Source organism: Penicillium robsamsonii (assembly GCF_028829455.1).
Source record: "Penicillium robsamsonii strain IBT 29466 chromosome Unknown utg000003l_segment0_segment0, whole genome shotgun sequence".
Lineage (NCBI taxonomy): Eukaryota > Fungi > Ascomycota > Eurotiomycetes > Eurotiales > Aspergillaceae > Penicillium > Penicillium robsamsonii.
The window spans coordinates 5187260-5209161 of NW_026643221.1; the positions used below are offsets into that span (position 1 = coordinate 5187260).

Consider the following 21902-nt stretch of genomic DNA (forward strand, 5'->3'; position numbering starts at 1 on the left):
TGTCCCATATGGCAACCGAGGGAGAGAATGAACGGGCCACCGCGCCTGGGCACGCTTGGAGAGCTGAACCTGCCTCGTCTATCCTTGCTTCGCGTTTCGTACCGCATCTTGCAACCCAGGGAAATGAATCACACATAACCCGGGAAACATTTGCACAGCTTCGCCAGGAACTTCTTAATGAAATACAGACCCAACTACGCGTTGACGAAGATGTCACTGATGTCAACAAACTCATATGCATTGTCTTAAAGGCCGGCCTAGAGATTAGCCCGAACGGGAGCGAATCAGAGCAAGATCTGGAAGGGCAAGTTCTAGATTGCTTAGATATCATTCAAGCGAGCATTGAGAAAGCCCCCCAAGCTCTGTGGGAATCCTCTGACCCTTTGATCCTGGGCGAGGACATACATGCCCCTCTATTCGCATGGTTAACCCTACGATTGATCCGACTCGCCACCACCTGGACATCCGAAACTGTTCGAGAAAAGGTCCAACTTCTTTACGCGAGCCTAGCTTATTCTCAGTTCAAGCAAGCCCGATTATTACCTGCAGGCTATGCCGTTGCTGCATTTCTGCGAGCTTGCACGTCAGGTCCGTTCCTTGGCCTGATGATGTAGAACCTTGGGCAAAACTAACGGTCGCTAGATATTTTGTGCTCACTTGAAACATTTCAACATAACAATTCCTGGGATACACCCGAGTTGTCGATACCTGCCGTAGATGGATCCCTTATTGAGGACATCCAAAACCTAGGCCTCTCCCCTGGATTATTCAAGAGCAACACGGCCCTTGGAGGCTTTGCGCAGACAGTTTCTCTGGCATGTCGATTGCTTGATTCATTTTTTCCGAAGGGCGAAGTGCAATACCGTGCAAAACATCATGATTTCATCCTCCGCCAAAACTTCTCGTGGGTACTAAATGGTTTTCATCGCCTTCGACGGGTTATTATTGAGTGGCTGCAAATAAAAGGAGCACAACTCACCCCGGAAGATGAAACTGTGCCTTTGCAATATTTGACATATTTGTACCAATGCTGCTTACCAGAATCGACTTTGGCTGGGCTACTTTCAAACATGAGCCTGACTTCTACTTGGTCTCAATGCCTGTGTGGCTTTCTGGGCCTTGAGAATATAGGGAAACTGCCTTCTGTCCAAGTTATCCTAAGTCGCTTCGTGTTTGATTTGATAGAGACTGCAAAGTCCTCTCAACCTCTGGCGCAGCAATTGAGGGAAGCCCTGCTTCCAGTGTTGACAGAAGTTAGAGATGGCAATTCCAACTTCCAGTCCCTTGAGTCGTGTCTCTGGGTGAGTTTTCTCTCATATGTAGCACAGGTGGGCTGCCGAACTAATGCCAGATCAGAGTCCTCTTCAGACCTTGTATTCCCAGCTTCTAGATACAGCACTGCCTTTGACAGTGTGCTCGCCCAAAGCGTTACCAGGGGATGTTTTTGAGGAGTCAGATACGGCATTGAGAGGCGGGGTTTTACACCAGGCGAATCCGAATGAATATGCCCGGGCTTCGAAACGGCTCTGTCTTCCAGGTCTACCGATAAGGTCCACCAATCATGGCCTGTTTCATTTGCTTGTGGGGAATATATCAGCGATCCTTGAATCCGACTGTGGCAAAACGATGGCAGATCTGCGCACCTCCATCCAGTAAGTGGACAAAGGGATGCCCCTTGAGGTATAAATTGCTGATTTATTTGTGCAAAAGAATATCCTATGAGGAACTTTCTGAATCCAGAAAAACAGAGCTATTGGACACCCTAGGTAAAATTTGCTGTGCAATGGCAGAGAAGCTTTTGAGAAAGCCCTCGGATGTCATAAAGCGCGACATGCTCTTTTGCCCAACATGTGATACATATCAGTATCAGAATGATCGTGCGAGAAATGAGGAGCATCCTGGATTTGAGGAGATATGGTCACTATTCAATTACATCCTACCCAGGCTTACGCGCACGCCTGGCCCTCGGATATCTGCAATGGTTGCACTCAGGAGAATTCTGATGCACGCCCCAAACTCCAATCAAATGCATATTTCAAACTCTGCCGCCGGAGAGTTTTGTCTTCACTCGCTCCGGAGTTCAATCAGAGAATTGCGTGTTGCAACCGGGTGCGTTTCATAGCCATTAAAGGCATAGTGGATACTGACAATTCTATAGACATTCAGTGGTAGCTTTCGTGCGCTCAAATCTACCAGGAGATATCCGTCGGGCTAATTTCGTTGTTATTCTTGAGTGGCTTAAAAATCTTTCCGGAAAAGATGATATGCCGTTACAGGAAGCTTGTATCATAACACTCTGTGGGCTGGCAACGTGCGTTTCTACTTCCCAAAATTTTGTTACTTTATCTCACGATTTATTATATATAGTGTCTCGGAGGACGAAGAGAAGAACATCATTCTCCTTCGGCTCTTGGAGTACCTTGGTCATCCAAACCCCTACATTTGCGCCGTAGCATACAACGAAGTGAGTATCCCCGGATCATACTTCTAATTACTTTGCTCTTCATTTCAACAGGTATGGTGACAGCTTACCTCTGAATTTAGTTATCCAAACTTGCCCAACGATTTTCCTTGACTCCTGCTGGTCTCTTTCGGCCTTACTGGAGGACTCTTTCGGTGACTGTAGTCAAGAACCTGCAATCTCGCCCGTATATGGCTGAACAGCTATGTGATTTGCTTGGCATGAAGGTTGATGGGTTTCTACGGTTGACAGAAGTCCATGTCTTGCCCTATCTGGTTTTGACAAGAAAACGAGACATTATTTGCAGGATTGGAGCTAGTCGCAACGAAGGCGAATCTGCTTTTGATGTTTGCTCGGAGAAGAATAATCTGGCTGCAATCCTCGCTTTCCTCCTGTCTCAGCAATCAGACAACCCGGAGGGTATGATCATGTCCCTTTTAGCAGAGATAGATCCCGCATTCAAGGGTCGATCTTTGGCGGAGTTGGTGAGGATTGAACCAATTCTCATTGCTTGTGACTTGCTGAAGAGCCTGGGCGATGCAGGTGAGCAAAAAAAAGAAAGGGTATGTTCTCATTTTTTCCCGTCCCTTCTGCATCGCTAATGAGAGTCCCTTTAGTTCAACCAAGCCCTCCATCGATTAGCCACATTTGTTCCGCGAAAGATTGCACATAGAAGTTCGTCAAAGAAAGCGGATCTAAGCCACTTCATTGAGGAGCACGTTCTCGGTATTATCACGCAATTCGCAAATGCGATTAACGACTTCCAAGTTAGACAAACGTTAGCAGAGAAGAGAAGAAACATCAAAGCCATAGAAGAAATGATCAACATCGCCCAGGGTCATGTTAGCAGTGCATTGCCTCAAGTATGTATACGACCCTGCGAATCAGTCAATTTTTCATTACTAAATATCGCAGGTTTGTGCATGTCTTCGATCCGCGCTGGAGATCGAGGAACTGTGCGATTATGCATTCTCCGCGTGGAAGACATTGATCAGTTCTCTCAGTGAAGAGGACCTTGAGCCAATAATTGATCAAACCCTAGCGATTGTGATTAGATATTGGGATAATCTAACTGAAGAGAGCAGGAACCGCGCATGTCAACTCATCGATCATATCTTAACGAATCACTCGGGTCTTGTACGAGATACCTTCGACACCATGCCTTCGCTTGCATCCATCCCGGAGATGGCTGCCTTTGATGCCAAAGTCAATGACCTGAGAGCACAAATGGACGTTCGAAGCCAGTTTCTGGCGTTAATTCGTCGCTGCCAGAGTGAGAATGCCACCGTTGTTGAGCAAGCTCTAATGGAATTGGCCCCTTTTCTGTCAGAAAATGAGGAGTTTCTCCATGACTCTGTTCTGAGTGAACAACCTGACCCTGTGATTGCTCAGCTAACTAGGTCATTGCTGGATTGTTGTGTTAAGTTCAGTAACACCTCAGATAGCATTACTCTACTGTCGGCTCGATGCCTGGGGCTTGTCGGCTGTCTCGATCCAAACCGAGTTGAAACCATCAAAGAGAAGAAGGATATACTTGTTTTGTCCAACTTTGACAGAATGGAAGAAACAGTCGCATTCATTCTTTTCTTCCTCCAGCATGTTTTGGTCGAGGCATTCTTGTCTGCTTCCAATACTAGGGCCCAGGGGTTTCTGGCATGGGCCATGCAAGGCCTGCTCAAATTTTGCAAACTGAATGCGGTGTTAACCCAACGCTCTCGCGATTTGCAAGGCGATGAGAAGTATCAACGCTGGATGGAACTTCCGGAAAGTGTTCGCAACACTCTTACGCCTTTTCTTACATCTACCTATACGGTCACTGTCGTAGCCAATCATACTGAGGTCAACTATCCGCTCTTTTCTCCTAAATTGACTCACAGTGAGTGGCTTCGCACACTGGTGCAAGATCTTCTACAAACTGGGAATGGAGACAACGCAAAAATGGTCTTCTCAATATCGAGTCGTGTTGTGAAGGGTCAAGACATTTCCATCTCTTCGTTCCTTTTACCATTCGCGGTCCTGAATCGCATCGTGGGTGGGACCGAACAAGAACAACAAAATCTTCAACACGAATTGATGAGTGTTCTTTCACATCCTATACCGGAGACAAATAACAATGCTCGGGAGACAATCATCAGCAGTAGCCAGGTGAGAATCCCGGTGGAATCGAACTAAGTTTCCTATTATTGACAATAACCCTTACTTCGACGGCAGAGCGTTTTCGAAGTGCTAGACTACCTGTCTAGATGGCTACAAGGAAAGAAAAAGCATCTCAATGGCCTCAACCACAATTCCAACCAAACGAGTCGTTCCCATAAAGATCCAAGCCGCGACGCGCTCATTGATAAATACTCATCACAGATCAAGTCTGTCGAAAATCTCTTATCCTCAATACCGCCAGAGATCATCTCTAGGCGAGCTGTTGAATGTAAATCATTCTCCAAAGCACTTTTCCACTGGGAACAGTATATTCGAAAATCCAAGATTCAGGGAGAATCACAGGAGCGATCCAGCCTCGAGCCTCTATACCAAAGATTACAAGATATCTATAGCCAGATTGACGAACCTGATGGAATCGAAGGCATTTCAAGCCATTTGTCTGCACTAGACATTGACCAGCAGATCCTTGAGCACCGGAAAGCTGGGAGATGGGCCACGGCGCAGAGTTGGTACGAGCTACAACTCGAGAAGGAGCCTGACAATGTCGATGCGCAATGGAACCTTGTGACCTGTCTCAAAGAATCTGGCCAGCAAGGTAAGATCAAACATGAGACAGTTTCTGCATGCTCTATCGTCTTGCTCACCGTTTTCTAGATGCTATTCTGACTCGTTTCGAGGTTCTCAAAGAAAATGAGTCAGCGGCTTCACGGTTTCTGCCCTTTGCGGTTGAAGCTTCATGGATAATGGGTAGATGGGATAAGCTAGAGGGTTATCTTGACCTTTGTGCCAAACAAGAAACCGAAGATTTCAACGTTGGGATAGGCTCAGCTCTTGATGCTCTTCGTCGAAAGCAGGCTGAGGCATTTACTGATAAAATCAACGAGCTCAGGCTCAACGTTGCCCGATCACTAACCACAAACTCGGTGGCATCACTACAAGCATGTCATGATGACATGCTCCAGTTACATGCTTTGTCGGAGGTCGAATCCATTGCTAAAGCACAATCAGGTCAATCGCACCCGAGCCTGCTAGGTGCCCTAGACCGACGCTTGGATGTTTTGGGTGGCTATCTTACCGATAAACAATACCTATTGGGATTGAGACGAGCCGCAATGGAGCTAACGTGAGTCCATGATCCAGAAAGCATGAAACAGACAGCTAAAACCACAATACAGGGGCGAATTTGCGGATTCTGATATATCCGCTGCATGGCTCACTAGTGCTCGTCTTTCAAGAAAAGGCAATTTCAGCAGTCAAGCGTATCACTCGATGCTCAATGCAGCACGGTTGAAAGACAGATCTGCTTCCATCGAACACGCGCGACTCCTCTGGAAAGACGGGCACCATCGAAAAGCCATTCAGACTCTAGAGGGTGCGATTTCTGCCAACGAAGTTACCCCGAGTACATCTTCTTCGGTCGAAATTGAAGCCATGTCGTTTCTTTCAGGTCGTGGGCAACATCAAAATGAATCTACTGCTCTTGTAAGTTACCCAATACAGTTCATATGGAGAAGAATACTTACTCGTCTAGGCCCATCTTATGCTAGCCAAATGGACAGACAGGGCTGGCCAGACGCACTCTCAGGCGATTGTTCAGAGATACCGGGAGGCCATCAAGCTGTATCCAAAGTAAGTTGGACTATCACCGGTATGATGCGGTCGGTGTTAACGGGAAAACAGGTGGGAAAGGGCACATTATTACCTGGGGAAACATTACAACAAAATTTTGGAGTCTGAGAAGGCCAAGCCCATGGGAAAAGAAGCTCAAATATAGTCAGTTACCAGACCTCCCATTCCCTACCTGATACTGACCAATATCGCAGCCTGAGTGGAGAAGCCACAAAGCTTGTCATTGATAACTATCTTCGCTCGCTGACATATGGGACCAAATATGTCTTCCAGACTTTACCCAAGCTTCTGACCCTCTGGCTCGAACATGCCTCGATTGTTGAACAGCCCATTGATCCGAAAAGAGGCGATAACGAGTAAGAGAGAGTTTACTGGTGTGGCTATTGGTAAACTATTGCTAATAAGCGGTTCACCACACACTAGGGAATTTCAAAAGCATACACAAGCGCAACGCAAGAAAAGCCTCGATGATATGCATGCACAACTGAAGAAATTCATCGACAAGCGCTTACAAGCGGCTTTGGTGGGTTTACGAGATGTGATTTTCCCGGATAACTCGCTGACAGTTTGTAGTTGTTCACAATCCTTCCCCAAGTGGTTGCCAGGATCTGCCACCCTAACATCACAGTCTATGATCTGTTAACGCGGATTGTAGCCAAAGCGGTTCACAACTTCCCACAGCAAGGTCTCTGGACGGTCCTTGCCGTTGTCAAGTCATCCAATAAGGAGCGAGCTAAAAGGGGATATCATTGCCTGCAGAAAATCATAGTAAGTACCGTCCGTCCAAAACAGAGTACAAGAAAATAACTTGTTCAGGACTACGGTAACAAGTCAAAGGGAGAATCCTCAACGGCGTCGGAAATCCGTCGCATGATTACTCAAGGTACAAAGTTCTCGGAGGAATTACTTCAACTCTGCCTTGCTCCGGTGGAGGAAAAGTCATCTCGAGTTCAACTCGGTCGCAATTTAGGGTTTAATCACAAAGTCGCGCCATGCCGATTAGTGGTACCTTTCCAAGCAATGTTGATCCCAAGTCTCCCTGCCAGTCAGAACATCGAATACATCAAAGGCTTCAGGGCCTTCCCTCGGGATCCAACAACTATTGAGGGTACGGTTATCAACTTCTACTTCCCGCAAAGACAAACTAACAGAAATTAGCTGTTTTGGACGAAGCACAGATTTTGAACTCGCTTCAAAAGCCACGCAAAATCAGCCTGCGAGGATCTGATGGGAAAATCTATAACGCGCTTTGCAAACCCAAAGATGATTTACGCAAGGATCAACGTCTCATGGAATTTAACAACATGATCAATCGGTTCCTAAAGAGAGACGTCGAATCAAGCAAGCGGCGCATGTGTAAGTGGTTTGATGAACATTAAGGCCATTCCAAAGGCTGACCCGGAACAGATATCAAAACATACGCTGTGACGCCTCTAAATGAGGAATGCGGTCTTATTGAATGGGTTGATAACCTCCGCACACTGAGAGAGATCGTCATCAAGTTGCTGCGCGAAAGAGGCATTTCACCAAACGTAGGCATACCACATCCCACATCTAATACCGTACCCAGGCTTTGTTATTAACCTGTGCAATAGTACAATGAGATCAGGCATAATTTGAACGAGATCTGCGCCGATCGATCATTCGCAAAGTTACCCTTATTCACCACTAACATTCTGGCCAAGTAAATCTTCCATATCGATATCACCCGTGTATCCATTATACTGACAGTTGCAGGCTCCCACCAGTTCTCCATGAATGGTTCATCGAGATGTTTCCTGAAACAGAGGCATGGTTTACAGCGAGACTAAGGTATACACGGTCTTCTGCTGTGATGTCAATGGTGGGATATGTCCTTGGGTATGTACTCTCTTTGAGGGCTCTCTATCTGCTTTCGCCTATTGCCCCAGTTCCCATCATGCTAACCAATTTTAATTTATATGCATAGTCTGGGTGATCGACATGGCGAAAACCTTTCATTCGAAGAAGGAACAGGCGGCCTCCTACATGTTGATTTCAACTGTCTCTTTGACAAGGGTCAAACTTTTGAAAAGCCCGAGGTGGTACCATTCCGATTGACTCATAACATGATCGATGCCTTTGGTGCTTACGGGTATAATGGTAAGTTTGAAAGATATCCTCAAGTTTTACTCTCACGCTAATCTCCAAGGTATAGGTCCCTTCAGACGGACTTGTGAAATCACGCTCAGCCTGCTGCGACAAAACGAGGATGCCTTGATGACTGTACTCGAGACATTTTTGCATGATCCAACAACCGATTTCATTGGGAAGAGGGTGAGTATATTTCAACTCCGGTTCTCAACAAGTCGGCTCCTGACAAGTTTCTTTACTCCAGCGTCGCACCCATGTGAATGTCCCGGACACACCAGCTGGCGTTTTGGAAGATGTTCGAAACAAACTCCGTGGTTTCATGTCTAAGCAGCCCATTGCGCTTTCGGTGGATGGTCAGGTGGATGAACTGATCATACAAGCAACGGATAAAAAGAAACTGGCGTCAATGTACATCGGATGGTGTTCGTTCTTCTGATGATTTATCTTCTTTTGGGGGTGATAATTCTATTCCGGTAATCTATACAAAAGTGTAGTTCTTCTGTCTTCCGCTGTTATATTTGTTTCTACCACTGTTCCGTATAGTACCTAACTACGTGTCTTTACTAATTCTTAACAACCTAGTACACATATCGGCTACCTGGTGGAAGGGGCACAAAATCTTGTAATTCTTACACTAAAAGTGGTAGTGGATTTGTTGACTGTTGCGTAGACCTAACTATTCTGGATATCTTGCGAGAGAAATTCAGTTGCCCGCACCGAAGATCACGCGCAACCCCCGTGAGGGCTGAACCAGTACACAGCAAGACAAAAGACCGCAAATCGTTCAATGTTTAATTTCGGTTGTGGCCTCGGTTCCGGTTTGGACTGCGACTTCGACTGCTGTAACCGTAGCTGCTGTAACTTGGACTCCGGCGTCGGTGATGCCGTGAGTCTGTGCGAGGGCTACCTCGGCGTGGCGGTGGTGACCGGGATCGAGAGGAGTATGACCGGGAACGAACAGGAGATCGTGATCTTGATGAAGTCTGGGGCCTATATATGTCGTGCCGCTCTGTGGGTCGACCGCCTCCATGCCGTCTGGGCGGGGATGACGGGCCTGCATATGGTCCTCGGCCGTATCTTGGGCGACCGCCATTCCCTCGAATTGACGCAGGGGGTGGCGAGCGTGAGAATTTGCGGCGAGGGAGGACGATTGAGACATTCAAGATGGCCCCGTCAAGCTGAGCCTCATGCATGTGGGCAATGGCTGCTTCTGCGTCAGCGGGGTCGTAGTAAAGAATATACGCAGTCCCCCTATTTGTCATGACTGTACGAATGTTAGGAGGCAGCCAAATTTCGAAGTGTGGGTCAAAAAGCGAGTCTTACAAGCTTTATTGATCGGAAGGTCGAGATACTCTATCTCTCCAAAGCCCCCAAAGATCTCTCGGATGTGATTTTCTGTGACATTTTTTGTCAATTTTTCTACCACGATCTGTTGAGGAGGGAAAGGTCAGCTCTGATTTGATAGATATGGTGGCCGCCAATAGGTGGGACAGTCATATCAGAGAAATAAACCAGCACTTACCTTGGAACTTCTCGGAGGGCTGGGGTTGGGAGTAAGTGAGCGGCTTTCGCTCCGGCTATTGTAACATCGACCACCCCGACTGTGACTACGAGATCGAGTTCTGCCCCGCGACGGGGATCTGGATCGGGTTTTTGAACGATAGCGATCGCGTCGTCCTTGCGATGGACTTCGGGTGAGGCTTCGGGATGGGCTTTCACTTCGGAGTTTTGAAAGACGTAATGAACGCGACCGTGCTCGATCCTGGTCCTGGTCCTGGTCCGGTAAACGTAGAGGTGATTGTCCGCGAGGTGATCTTAAGGACATGTTGGCGATTTAGCGCACGCGCCAAATAATCCCAGGTCTTCAAGCTGTACAAATTGAATAAGTAGAATAAGCAGGGGTAGATAAAATAAGAACTGAAAGAGGAAATTCAAAAAGAGATAGAAAAGAAGAACTTGGAATACTAAGAGAGAGAGAGAGAGAGGGACAGAAAGTGAAGGAGAGGTTGAGGGAAGGGATGTTCATTTTGGAACTAACTTAATTCGGTAATCACCTAGGGACACTTTATACGCACTTCAACTTCAAACTTCAATTTTAATAACCTTTTTCAACTTTTATTATACAGTAAAGTTCACATATGTGAATATGTATTGATCTTACCTCTAGCCCTCTCTCCATTTCTCATACTCTTGGATGACAGTATCGGTGATTTGCCGCCGTACTTGTCCAAGTGCATATTCAAAGTGTTTCCACTGCACATCTTGCTCCTGCTGTGTTTTCTCCTCCTCATCAAGTGCTGCATCTCCAGCGGTTTCACAGATGCTCACAATCTCGGCGCCAGAATAGCCATCGGTCAGGGATGCCATCTTATCCAAGTCGACTTCTGGGTTCACCACAGACTTGTTGGCCCAGATGCGCAAGATTTCCCGACGTGCCTCAAAGTCCGGAGGGCCAATATAAAGAATATTGTCTAATCGCCCGGGTCGCATCAATGCAGGATCTAAGACATCGGGCTTATTGGTTGCAGCAACGACCAACACGTTTCGGAGCTCCTCGATACCGTCCATTTCGTTTAGCAAAGTCGTAAGAAGATTGACTCCTCCCGAACTACTGCTGCGTCGAGCAGCAATGGCATCAATCTCGTCGAAGAATATGATACTTGGTCGTGCTGCCCGGGCTTTTCTGAATATCTCTCTCAATGATCGCTCAGACTCTCCAACGTACATGCTGAGAATCTCTGCGCCCTTGACTGCCAGGAAGTTCAACCCTGCCTCTGTGGCTAGGGCTTTGACCATTAATGTTTTGGAACAACCTGGCGGCCCATACAGTAAGACACCTTTTTTACTTTTCACATTGAGTCTCTTCATCCGTTGGGGATACTAGGGGTTTTTTAAAAAAAAGAGATTAGTTTTCAAACCAAAGGTTCTCTGGGATTCAAATACAGATCTTACCTTCAAGGGTCTCTCAACGGCTTGTTGGAGGCGTTTTTTGGTATCATGCTGTCCACCGATGTCTGACCATCTCACCTTTGGGGTTTCCAAAAACACTTCCCGCATGGCTGTGGGACGAATTTCCTGCAGGGAAAGCAGAATATCTGCTTCTTGTATCTCTAATGAGATGGCCGGATCATCATCGATGGAACCTCCGTGGTGCCAGCTAAATGGGTCGGTCGGGTTGGCCGATATGGCTGTGGGATTCTGCCCAAACAGTTCTCGTCGTCGGGCTTTGCGACAAACCAATTGCAGAAGGGCGAATATGTCAGCTCCAACGTATCCGTGCGTCTTTTCTGCTAGTAGTTCTACAAGCTCGTCGGTCAAACCGGCAGATACTGGCCCACGGATGGCATGGAGTATCTCAGCTCGGTCCTGAGCGGTAGGGACTTGTATCTCAATTTCTGTCCCAAGTCGATGAGGCGTTCTGAGGGCGTCATCGACTTGATTGGGGTTTCTCGTTGCGGCCACCACGAGGATCGATGTATTTCGGATAGCATCTAGATTCTCGCAAAGGACAGACGCAAGGGACTGAGACTCAATTGAGGCTCGCTTGGGGGCAATAAATTCCAACTGGTCGATGATGATCACACTGGGGTTAGAGCGAGCCGCCTCCTGGAAGATATTGCGCAGCTTAAGCTCGCCCTCGTTGATACTTCTGCCCAGCGTTGACATGTCGATTTTGAATGTTTGTTTCCAGCCAGCCTTCTCGATCTGTCCGAGAAGACTTGTTTTGCCTGTCCCCTTTGGTCCATAGAGTAAAATCCCTCGAGTGTTCTCGTAGAATGAGGGCATCGTCGGCTTCCGCGTATCAATGTTAAAGTCAGACAATATTTCATTGATGTCGTCAATCTGGCGGGAGAGGCCTCCAAGACCAGCAGAATGCACCGCTATACCTGATGATTTTTCTTCTTTTCTTTCTGTGACTGGGCCAAGGGAAACCTTGGAAGCCTCTGTGAATTGAAAAAGGGTATGATTAGAGTGAGGGTTCTGTGAATGTATGTTAACCACTCGAAAACTCCTGAGTTGGCCCTTGAGCTCCAGTTCAAAAGCCAAGCCCGTGGTCAAACACCCGCATCGGAGAAGTTTTTCCTCCAGGGCCCATTCCCAGTGGGATCTGTCGCTTTCTGAAATTGAGCCGTGTTTGGCAATTTTCTCGGGGTCTGAACAATCCGCCAATGTCACTAAGTCGATGTTTTCTAGGGAGCCTTCAGCCCTGGTGATAGAAACTTTCTCTCCGATCTTGATGTCATAGCAATCCTGAAGTGTCCTTGATATTTGCACGACTGTGCTCTGGATGTTCTCTGACGCATACCATGCTATAGCAGTCTGTGGCGGGCCATCACCTTGCTTCAGCGTGCAGATGCTCTCTGTTTGAAGCCTTAGACCAGCTAGCGAAGTGGAGGATAGATAGACACGAAATGCATCTTTCAGGTCCTTCCGCGCCTGCTGCTTTGACAATGGACGAGCAGTGAAAAGGCGGGTTTCGGACATTATAGAAAGAGAAAGTTGATCTTGGAGACGTCTTCTCTCGAATATGTTAAAAAGCTTGGATTGTTTTACTGCCAAAATATCCAGGTTTTTTTTTTTTTTTGTGGGGGAGGGGCAACTCCGAAAAATAGATACTCAAAAGACTTGCTATTGGAAAAAAAATATGAAAAAAATATAAAGATTAGAGAAAAGAGAGTAGTAAATAGAGATTTGAAAGTGGATCAGATAATATCCAGATATATATTTTTATTCTCTTTTGCCTTCTGCCTTCTGGGCTTTTATAAGTGTCGAGGATGATCACAGTAACGTTAGGAGTCAAAAATCAAGTCATATTTATCCTTTTCCCCCCCTTAACATCTGAAGCTATGTACACATGTATAACCTATAGAGATGTATAGATTGAATATAAAATGTATAGACATAAACTACGGTATCCCAAAAAAACAAAAACAGCATATGGACAAATTTGTATGATACTCGGATGTTCATGCCAACTTCTTCAGGCATAACACTTGGACATTCAGATCTTGGCACATAATGTAACACAAAAACGAGAGAAGAAAAGAGGGGAAATAAGAAACATGTAGCTTGAAAAAACAGGAGATCGTGGACAAAAAAAAAAAGACAAAAGGGTGATAAACTAACAACACTTGCCCCCAGAGTTGCCATTCAGACCGGAGCCTTGCTGGTCTATATTAACGCCCTGAGAACCAGATTGTTCAGTCTTGGAAGTGTCCATCCCTTTCTTAATATCCGATGCAAGGCTGTAGAATGCCTTCTCAATGTTGATGTTGTTCTTGGCTGAAACCTCGAGGAAGGGAATACCGAGTTCATCGGCGAGCTGCTGGCCTTGTTCAATAGAAACCGCCCTTTTCTCCTCCCAGTCGCACTTATTTCCAATGAGAATCTTGTGTACACCTTCACTGGCATGTTGCTCGACGTTTGAAAACCAGGTCCGAATGTCTAAATAAAATGGTAAGACACACATTCAGCTGATGGGGGGAAGGGAAGAGAATCCTACTTTGGAATGATCGTTCATCTGTCACGTCATAGACCAGCAGAATACCCATGGCACCTCGGTAATATGCCGTCGTGATAGTGCGGAAGCGCTCCTGGCCTGCAGTGTCCCAAATCTGCAACTTCACCCTCTTGCCGTCCAACTCGATCGTACGGATTTTGAAGTCAATCCCAATTGTAGTGATGAATGATGGGGTAAAGGAGTCTTCGCTGAATCGCAACAGACAACATGATTTACCCACGCCAGAGTCCCCGATCAACAACAGCTTAATCTATAACAAAGTTAACACTGGGCTTTTTTCTGTGGGGGGATTTGTGTTTTGAACGAATACTGACCAGGAAATCATAATTCCGTGTGCCAGCCATTATGGATTATGGCGATATTTGGGTAGAAGTTAAGCGCGCTGAAGCTAGTAGCACCGAAGATGGATAGATAGGAGAGGTGATCCGCAAATTCGGTAAGTCGGGTAGCAAGAGGTATTGGTTTTGATGGAGTGGTTTTGGGGTAAAGCGGAAGAAGTAGACGCTGCTGCAGGATGAATCGGAGCAATCAGGTGGTTTAGGTTGATGGGTTTCTCAAGTTGGCCCTAGGACTTATCAGGAGCTTTCGTCAAATGCTGGAACTAATCCAGGCTGATAAAAGGGAATATGAAAGTGTAGATTTCTTAGGCAGAGATCCACAACCAAGCATGAGCTAAAGATTTTGGACTGTTTTATGGGAAAGGAGGTCAAATGATGCACCTGGAGGTGATGACGGGTAACGCAACTACGGTAAGGAGAATGTTATGTAAGCAGTCGGACGAGTAACTATATTTCAAGGCTCAACCCTAGAAAATACTACAACTGTATACAGATGATTTGCGTAAATACATATGTAACCCATACTCTAATGTTAATCTATAAAAACCGAGTAATTGGGAAATAACCATGTTGTCATTAACACCTATTGAAAATACGCCCACCTCATCCGTTCGATCACGCGAAGTTGCTTGTCCACTCCATTCTGAACATTCAAAAGATCTTGGATGTCTTCTCGGAACTCCTCGTACTGTATGCTCCCAGAAATTATCTTCACATGTTGAAGGAGAGCCTCTGCTTCACAGATCAATTGTCCAGAGTCCTTGTAAGCAACAGTCCCATTGGATAAAACCGCAGAAGAAGTCAAAATGCGGGCCATATTCCTGCATGTTTGAGATTAGCCCTATGAAAAGTTATACACCAGTTCGAGAACAACATACCGCAATCCACGTTTTAGTTCATGTCGCTGCTTGCCCTTTCGTAATCCTCGTCGGCTGCCGAGAAGGCTACCTAGCCACCTCATGGTCGCAAAGGAAACCAAGATTCCAGGAGTCAACCCAACAAACCTAAATGACATTAATGGTTAGTGAATAAAAGGGAGCAAAAAAATCAAACAAAAGGGGACACATACCCAAATACAAGCTCCTGGCTCTTCAGCAAAGAATCGATACCACTGATGGCAATTTCCACGTCGACCTTTGTTTTCTGGATCTGGATCAGGAGGGCACGAATGAGATCGCCTCTAACGGTTCCAAAAAATGGTGACCGCAGGTCCCTTTCATATGCCCTTAGAACGGGAGTCAAATCACCCTCCTTGACAGAATTCACGATGGCGGTGGTATCCGCCACCACACCCTGGTGAAGATCCGGGCGGTCACGGACAAAGTCCACTACCATTCTCTCTAGACTCGCTCGATCAGCCAGCAGGCTATTCTTGCTCATTATCGCAATCTCGCTTTTTTCGTCATGTCTGATTGTCCCGATGAGTTTGCGGATTGGGTGCACAACCCAGTTACCCCAGAAATCGACAGTGGTGGAACCGATATTGACAATCGACTGGAGGATTTCCTCACGCCGGTTGGTCAAAAATTTCATCGATGCACTTCCTGAAAGGAGAGCAGCGGAGACCGGTAACCAATAGCGGACTATGCGTGAAGGGCGCCCGTGGTGACGAATAAATAATGACACTGAAGTGGTATGGTTTGGCAACTTCTCTCGCAGAACATGCACAAGTCGTTCAATCAAATCCAAAGGTTTATGCACTGGATTCTCCCCTTGTGTATGCATTTCAATGTTGTCAATAGCTCCCTCCAGAGTGGCAAATACTCCCTGTTCCAATTCCTGGGTGCTAGGCTCAAGTGCCATCTGCTGAAAAATGGCTTCGATTAAAACCACTGCTCTGTGAACTACATCGCACCATTGGGCATTGATGGTCCCGGGGTATAAACTCGCGGAGTCATTCGCTTCGAAAAGATGCCATCCCTCCATTAGAAGGCCAAGGCTGCTGGTGTGAAGGTCTTTCATTTCCAGGAGTAAGTCTCGTTTCTGTCGCATTTCTGCCCGAGATGACCGAATAGGAGATAGCAAGTTAGCGCGTATGGAGTGTCCTCCGAGTTTCCACGCACTTTGGCGGGCAATCTGGTAAAATCGGGTCCACCTAGCAGTGATGGATGGGGCTCCTTGATAGGTTTGAGCAACGCAGACATCCTTCGTCCACCGGCAAAATTGCGCTGGAGATTTCTGGACGGCATACAGACCGCTATACCAGACAGATCCTAGCATCTCGCCCCAGTAATAGGTCTCATCATGAAGTTGAAGTGTTTGATCCAAGAGGGTGTTCATGACCAGTCCTGATGCCTGAATGGCAGCCTTTGCAGCCACTATCCAGACATAGTCCGAGAGTTGTGCATTATTTCCTTCACCGGAAGTGATCTGTACTTGGAGGCGAGAGAAAGTACCCGAAAGTAAGTCTGCCAACCGATTGGGAGATAGAAGGGATTGGGTCTTGGAAGTCACCGAAATGGTGTTGATGAGATCTTGCAATTGACCAATTGAGTCAAGAGATTCGGTAGATAAATCTGTGGCGTCTAATCTCTGCGATCTTGCAATCTGTTGTTGAAGGCGATCAAGCTGAGTGTTGATGCCACAAACAGTTCTGTGGGGAAAAAAAACAATTTGAGTATGTAGTATTTTTTGTGGTTTTTTGGTTCCTTTTTTTCATCCGGGAATTGTGTCACACTTACTCTCGTATAACAGACATCCCAGGATCTTCCAATGGTATGAGGTATACCCTCAAAAGCTGACCATAGTACCTAGAGAGGTACCTCTGTATGGATGTAAGGAATAACAGAAGGATTAAGGTTGATGTCGTCATGCATAGAACAGTGTAAACGGTGTAAACAGTGCAAATATGTGCAAACTATGCAAAGTGTGCAAACTGTACTCGAGCCTACTCAGTGGAAAACATACTAGGTCACGGGGTCATGTAGATGTGTACAACATATGGAGTATCCGTACATAGTTTTGAAGCCAATCTCCAAAAGAATAAGTCAAATATGAAATCGTAAGATGTATAGAAATAGTTGTTGGATTTCAACCAAACAAAAGCAGCGAATTCCACATTACCTGATTTTATGCAGGTGGGGTGATCTCGGATATCGGCTTACCAGTGGCCTTACCCCTACGTTCAGGGGGAAAAAAAAAGTTGATCTCGCCACGTCGGGATTGGACTATCCTTTATCTCCTCTTAATCTTCTCCCTTTTTCTTTTATAACCTCTGATCAATCTGGCTTTGGTTGGGCGTCTATCTTCCATTTCTTCCCTTTTTCTTTTTTTTTTTTTCTTCCTGCTTCCTGCTTCCTGATTCCTGATTTATCCTTTTCTCTTTACTTTCTGAGAACAACAACCTTGACAATGTACGTTGATCACGTCCTTTACCTGTCATAGTACCTAACATCCCTTGTAGGAATTCAACAGTCTTGTCCTCAGGGACATACTGGGGCCAATTCGAGGAGATTGGCAAATACAATGCCGACCTGAATGTGGCAGAGAGGTTGTGGGCAGCCTGGTACGCTTGGATGCAGAATGATGTCCTGGCCACTGGAATTATGTCATTCGCCATGCATGAAATTGTCTACTTCGGTCGCTCGCTGCCCTGGATTTTCATCGACACATTGGGCCTATTCAATCGCTACAAGATTCAGGGTGTAAGTAGCACCTTTCAATCCATTGGACCACCTCTAATACCATACAGAACAAGATCCCATCGCTCCGGGAACAGTGGGATTGCGCCAAATTCGTCCTCCTGAGTCATTTTACTGTCGAACTGCCCCAGATCTGGTAAGAATTGAATATCTTCCACATTTTGGAATTTTTGAGGATCTAACGTGCATGCTAGGCTCTTCCACCCCCTGGCCCAATACTGTGGACTCTCAACTTCGGTCCCATTCCCTACCCTTTGGACCATGGCATATCAGATTGCAATCTTCTTTGTGATGGAGGATACCTGGCATTACTTTTCCCACCGGGCTCTTCATTGGGGTCCACTGTACAAGGCTATACACAAAATCCACCACCAGTACTCGGCTCCTTTCGGCTTGGCTGCTGAATATGCCTCGCCGATTGAAGTGATGATTTTGGGCTTCGGCACTATCGGGTGTCCGATCGTTTGGTGTGCTATGACAGGTGAACTGCACATTCTTACCATGTACATCTGGATCGTATTGCGCTTGTTCCAGGCCATCGATGCTCACAGTGGTTATGAATTCCCATGGAGTCTTCACCATTTCCTTCCATTCTGGGCTGGTGCCGATCACCACGATCTCCACCACGAGAAGTTCATCGGCAACTATTCAAGCAGCTTCCGGTGGTGGGATTATGTTCTTGACACGGAGTACACCCCAGATGCGCTGAAGCGCCGAAGGGAGAACAAGGCCAAGGTTTCAAAGGCCCAGTAAGCAGTTTGCATGTTTTACCTTTCTTCGTGCACCTTATGTCTGCCTTCTCAAATGCCTATTCGGGTATTTCTCTGCGGTGTTCGATCCTGGATATCGTCCAATGAGTGTATAGTTTCTCACAATACTTATTATCTTCAGGATAGTAATGTGATAATGTATTTAATATTCCAATCCGCCTTGTGATAGGATGAGCCATTCTAGATTTTCAATGGAACCTATACTAATAATATATTCCTACGGCGTAAGAATGATCACTACTATGTTGTCCACAGACAACGGTTCAACTATCTACATGGCAACATGCGCAACTGCAGGTTCGTGTCCTTCGTGCTCGGGTGTGTTGTCGATCTTAATTGTTTTCTTATCACCCAGGTGATGTACTTATATGATAGTAATATAAGACGATGATGATTCTGAATAATAACCGTGCCGAGCGCCTAACATAATTCTTTGTGTTAGTGTGCCTAGACTGCGACATTGTTAGACCCATAAAAAACATTTAAGAGGGCCGGTGTAACGGGTTAGACCCGCTTCCTACTACTATATGGCCCTGCCACATAGCCTTCCCTTCCCGCACGCTTCCGTTCTGCCACCGCCTTACCCGTCATCCTGATTAATATCCCGCTTACTTCATTCCTTCCCTTCTCTAAGCTTTTTATAAACAGCATGTCGACTCAGTCAGTATTGAATCAATTTGACTTCGTTCCTTCACAATTACTGATAATATTAATATATCTATGGATATATTAAATCTGGTAAACTATAATATGACTCACCTCTAAGTCGCCATAAATCATGAGATAATGGAATATCATCGATTATCTTATATTTACCTCCTAAACGATCTATAAAAAGGCGCTGATTTACACTCTAATGTAATCTGAACATGCTTCCTGATATATTATTAATATATACATATCCTCATCTCCTCCTTATCTCCTATTTAGGATAAGTATAAACTCGCTTATTAATATCTTATATAATTTGCTTATATAAGATATAACTTCCCTAACGTGTTCGGTAAGCGAGCGGCGCACGCAAGCGAGTGGCGCACCTAACCCAAACCATTGGATTCAACTATATTTATCTTAACCAAAACATCATTAAATTAATTCAACCAAATTGATTTATCTAGCTAGGCATCTATTAATTTTATGCCCTATTTCTCCATAACCACTACACTTTAGGGAGGCCCGCGAACGTGGTTATAAAGCCGGTGATAGGCTTCTTCGTGGAGGGGAGGGAGGTGCTTTAACTACTTCCACCGGCTCAGTAATTAATTAAGAAGCTTCTTAAACTGAGAGGCCTTCTTCGGCAGGTATCTGCCTTCAGGATCGAGTGCGCTTTTACTTCTGCTTCTCGTTAGCGGCACGTAATTCGCTTACTTCTTTCTTAAGAAGTGCGGCGGATTATATAGTGATCTGGCATGCCTTTAAAACCTGATTTATCGCGTAATTTAGCGGGCTCGGAGGGCTCCTCGATCTAGCACGAAGTAAAGCTTTAATTAACGAAGCTTACTTTTATAATTACACGTAGTTCGAGGGCGTTTTTAGGTCCTAATCGCTTCCTCTACTCGGAGGGGGGTCGGGGTTCGAAGCTGAATATTAAGCTTCGAAAGCACTCTATTAGGTGAAAAAGGCACTAAACCAGCTGCTCCGAAGCTATTTTTAATAGTCTCCGATTTAAAGGCCTTAGTTCGTGCGAGGGGGTATGCTTCCAAGATCGGTAGTAGACAAAGGTCCTTAGGGCTTGTTACTTGAAGGTGATTGCCACGTACTGTATGAGTTGGTATATTTAAAGAATGGATATCCACATCCATCCAGGCATAAGTTCACTTTTTTTTGTCAAATTCCACTGCTCATAGACATTAATTGTGAGAATATGACTTATAGTTTTGTCGAAATCAAGTTTATCGATATGGTTAATTCCGGTCCGCATTTTCGTCTCGACTAGCCGACCATATGATCGTTTTAACACCGTAAAACAGCTAATATCGAGAGGCTATAAAAGGTGAGAGGAGTGAGGTGGCATAACGGCCGTACCGATCGAAGCACTATACGCGTAAATTCTCATAAATTAACAGAGATTAAGGAGGAATCTCTTAAGAAATGGATTCTCTCTATGGATTCTCGTGGATCAGCCCCTCGCCCTGCTACTATATAAGAAATGGCGAATCTTCTCCTCGAAAAGCGCGGAATAACCCCGATTATTTTAGTCGGCGAAAACTGGGTTATAAATTTTATGAAACGACACCCTATCCTCTCCTCCCGATTCTTAAAACGCTATAATCACGACCGTGCGATATACGAAGACCTAAAAATCATTCGAGAGTGGTTCGATCTTATTTAAAAAATAATCCTTTAATTTAGAATCGACCCCGATAACGTTTATAACTTCGATGAGACCGGTTTCGTAATAGGGTTAATCGCTACGGCGAAGGTGATTACGAGGAGTAAACTCCCTAGTTAGCGCTCGCTTTTATAGCCTAGAAATCGTGAATGGGTGACTATTATTAAGTGTACGAATGCTTCGGGGTAGTCCCTCCCTCTGTGTGTGATTTTTAAAAGTAAAGTCTTCCTCGAATCTTAGTTCGACGGCCTTCCGGATAACTAGCGATTTAAAGTTAGTCTAAACGGTTAGACCTCTAATAAAATTAGACTTCGCTGGCTTAAAAAGCTCTTTATTCCGACGACTTCTTCGCGTATAAAGGGAGGGTATCGACTTCTAGTACTCGACGGTCACGGAGGTCATTTAACCCTAAAGTTCGATAAAATTTACGAGTAAAATAAAGTGATACCGATCTATATGCCTCCACACTCCTCTCACCTTTTATAGCCTCTCGATATTAGCTATTTTACGGTGTTAAAACGATCATATAGTCGGCTGGTTAAGACGAAAATGAGAAATAGAGTTAACTATATCGATAAACTTAACTTCCTCGAAGCATACCCCCTCGCACGAACTAAGGCTTTTAAATCGGAGACTATTAAAAATAGCTTTAGAGCCGCTAGTTTAGTGCCTTTTATACCTAATTAAGTGATCTCGAAGCTAAATATCCGTCTTCGAACACCGACCCCCCCTCTAAGCCGGGGGAGCGAATCGAGTCGGAATTTTATACTAAAAACACTAGCTATAGAGAAAGAACTACGTCGATAGGCTTCGTTAATTAAATCTTTACTTCGTATAAGATCTCGAAGTCCACCTAGCCCGTTAGATCGTGCATTAAACTAACTTATGAAAGGCTTCCGTTTTATAATACATAACGCTCTTTTACTAGCGAAAGAAAATAA

General features: G+C 45.5%; 6 protein-coding genes across 6 annotated transcripts; 2 read left to right on the forward strand and 4 right to left on the reverse strand.

Annotated features, from left to right (window-relative positions):
- Nucleotides 1-8: 8 nt before the first annotated feature.
- atrA (protein kinase MEC1) lies at nucleotides 9-8795 on the forward strand (the record flags this gene model as incomplete). Its single annotated transcript, XM_057231002.1, has 25 exons — nucleotides 9-588; nucleotides 643-1301; nucleotides 1357-1652; nucleotides 1711-2109; nucleotides 2159-2311; nucleotides 2368-2464; nucleotides 2545-3024; nucleotides 3079-3324; nucleotides 3377-4606; nucleotides 4673-5213; nucleotides 5273-5741; nucleotides 5794-6100; nucleotides 6150-6247; nucleotides 6299-6391; nucleotides 6442-6603; nucleotides 6671-6770; nucleotides 6821-7015; nucleotides 7064-7355; nucleotides 7406-7603; nucleotides 7655-7779; nucleotides 7843-7931; nucleotides 7985-8107; nucleotides 8196-8368; nucleotides 8424-8542; nucleotides 8604-8795. 25 exons carry the CDS (start codon nucleotides 9-11, stop codon nucleotides 8793-8795), a joined length of 7416 nt encoding a protein of 2471 aa, XP_057086092.1.
- A 348-nt stretch (nucleotides 8796-9143) lies between these two features.
- N7447_006741 (ATPase AAA-type core) lies at nucleotides 9144-9518 on the reverse strand (the record flags this gene model as incomplete). The annotated part of the gene is made up of 1 exon (XM_057231003.1): nucleotides 9144-9518. The coding sequence occupies one exon, from the start codon at nucleotides 9516-9518 to the stop codon at nucleotides 9144-9146; it is 375 nt and encodes a 124-aa protein (XP_057086093.1).
- Nucleotides 9519-10522: 1004 nt separating this feature from the next.
- Nucleotides 10523-12844, reverse strand: N7447_006742 (putative AAA family ATPase; the record flags this gene model as incomplete). Its single annotated transcript, XM_057231004.1, has 2 exons — nucleotides 10523-11239; nucleotides 11312-12844. The coding sequence occupies 2 exons, from the start codon at nucleotides 12842-12844 to the stop codon at nucleotides 10523-10525; spliced, it is 2250 nt and encodes a 749-aa protein (XP_057086094.1).
- Nucleotides 12845-13481: 637 nt separating this feature from the next.
- On the reverse strand, nucleotides 13482-14224 carry srgA (Rab family GTPase srgA; the record flags this gene model as incomplete). Its single annotated transcript, XM_057231005.1, has 3 exons — nucleotides 13482-13804; nucleotides 13863-14130; nucleotides 14195-14224. The coding sequence occupies 3 exons, from the start codon at nucleotides 14222-14224 to the stop codon at nucleotides 13482-13484; spliced, it is 621 nt and encodes a 206-aa protein (XP_057086095.1).
- Nucleotides 14225-14801: 577 nt separating this feature from the next.
- N7447_006744 (Nuclear control of ATP synthase 2) lies at nucleotides 14802-16916 on the reverse strand (the record flags this gene model as incomplete). The annotated part of the gene is made up of 4 exons (XM_057231006.1): nucleotides 14802-15039; nucleotides 15097-15222; nucleotides 15288-16811; nucleotides 16900-16916. 4 exons carry the CDS (start codon nucleotides 16914-16916, stop codon nucleotides 14802-14804), a joined length of 1905 nt encoding a protein of 634 aa, XP_057086096.1.
- A 706-nt stretch (nucleotides 16917-17622) lies between these two features.
- On the forward strand, nucleotides 17623-18612 carry N7447_006745 (sterol desaturase family protein; the record flags this gene model as incomplete). The annotated part of the gene is made up of 3 exons (XM_057231007.1): nucleotides 17623-17862; nucleotides 17910-17995; nucleotides 18054-18612. Coding segments are annotated over 3 exons (885 nt in total), but the record flags the coding sequence as incomplete, so codon positions are not given.
- Nucleotides 18613-21902: the final 3290 nt, after the last annotated feature.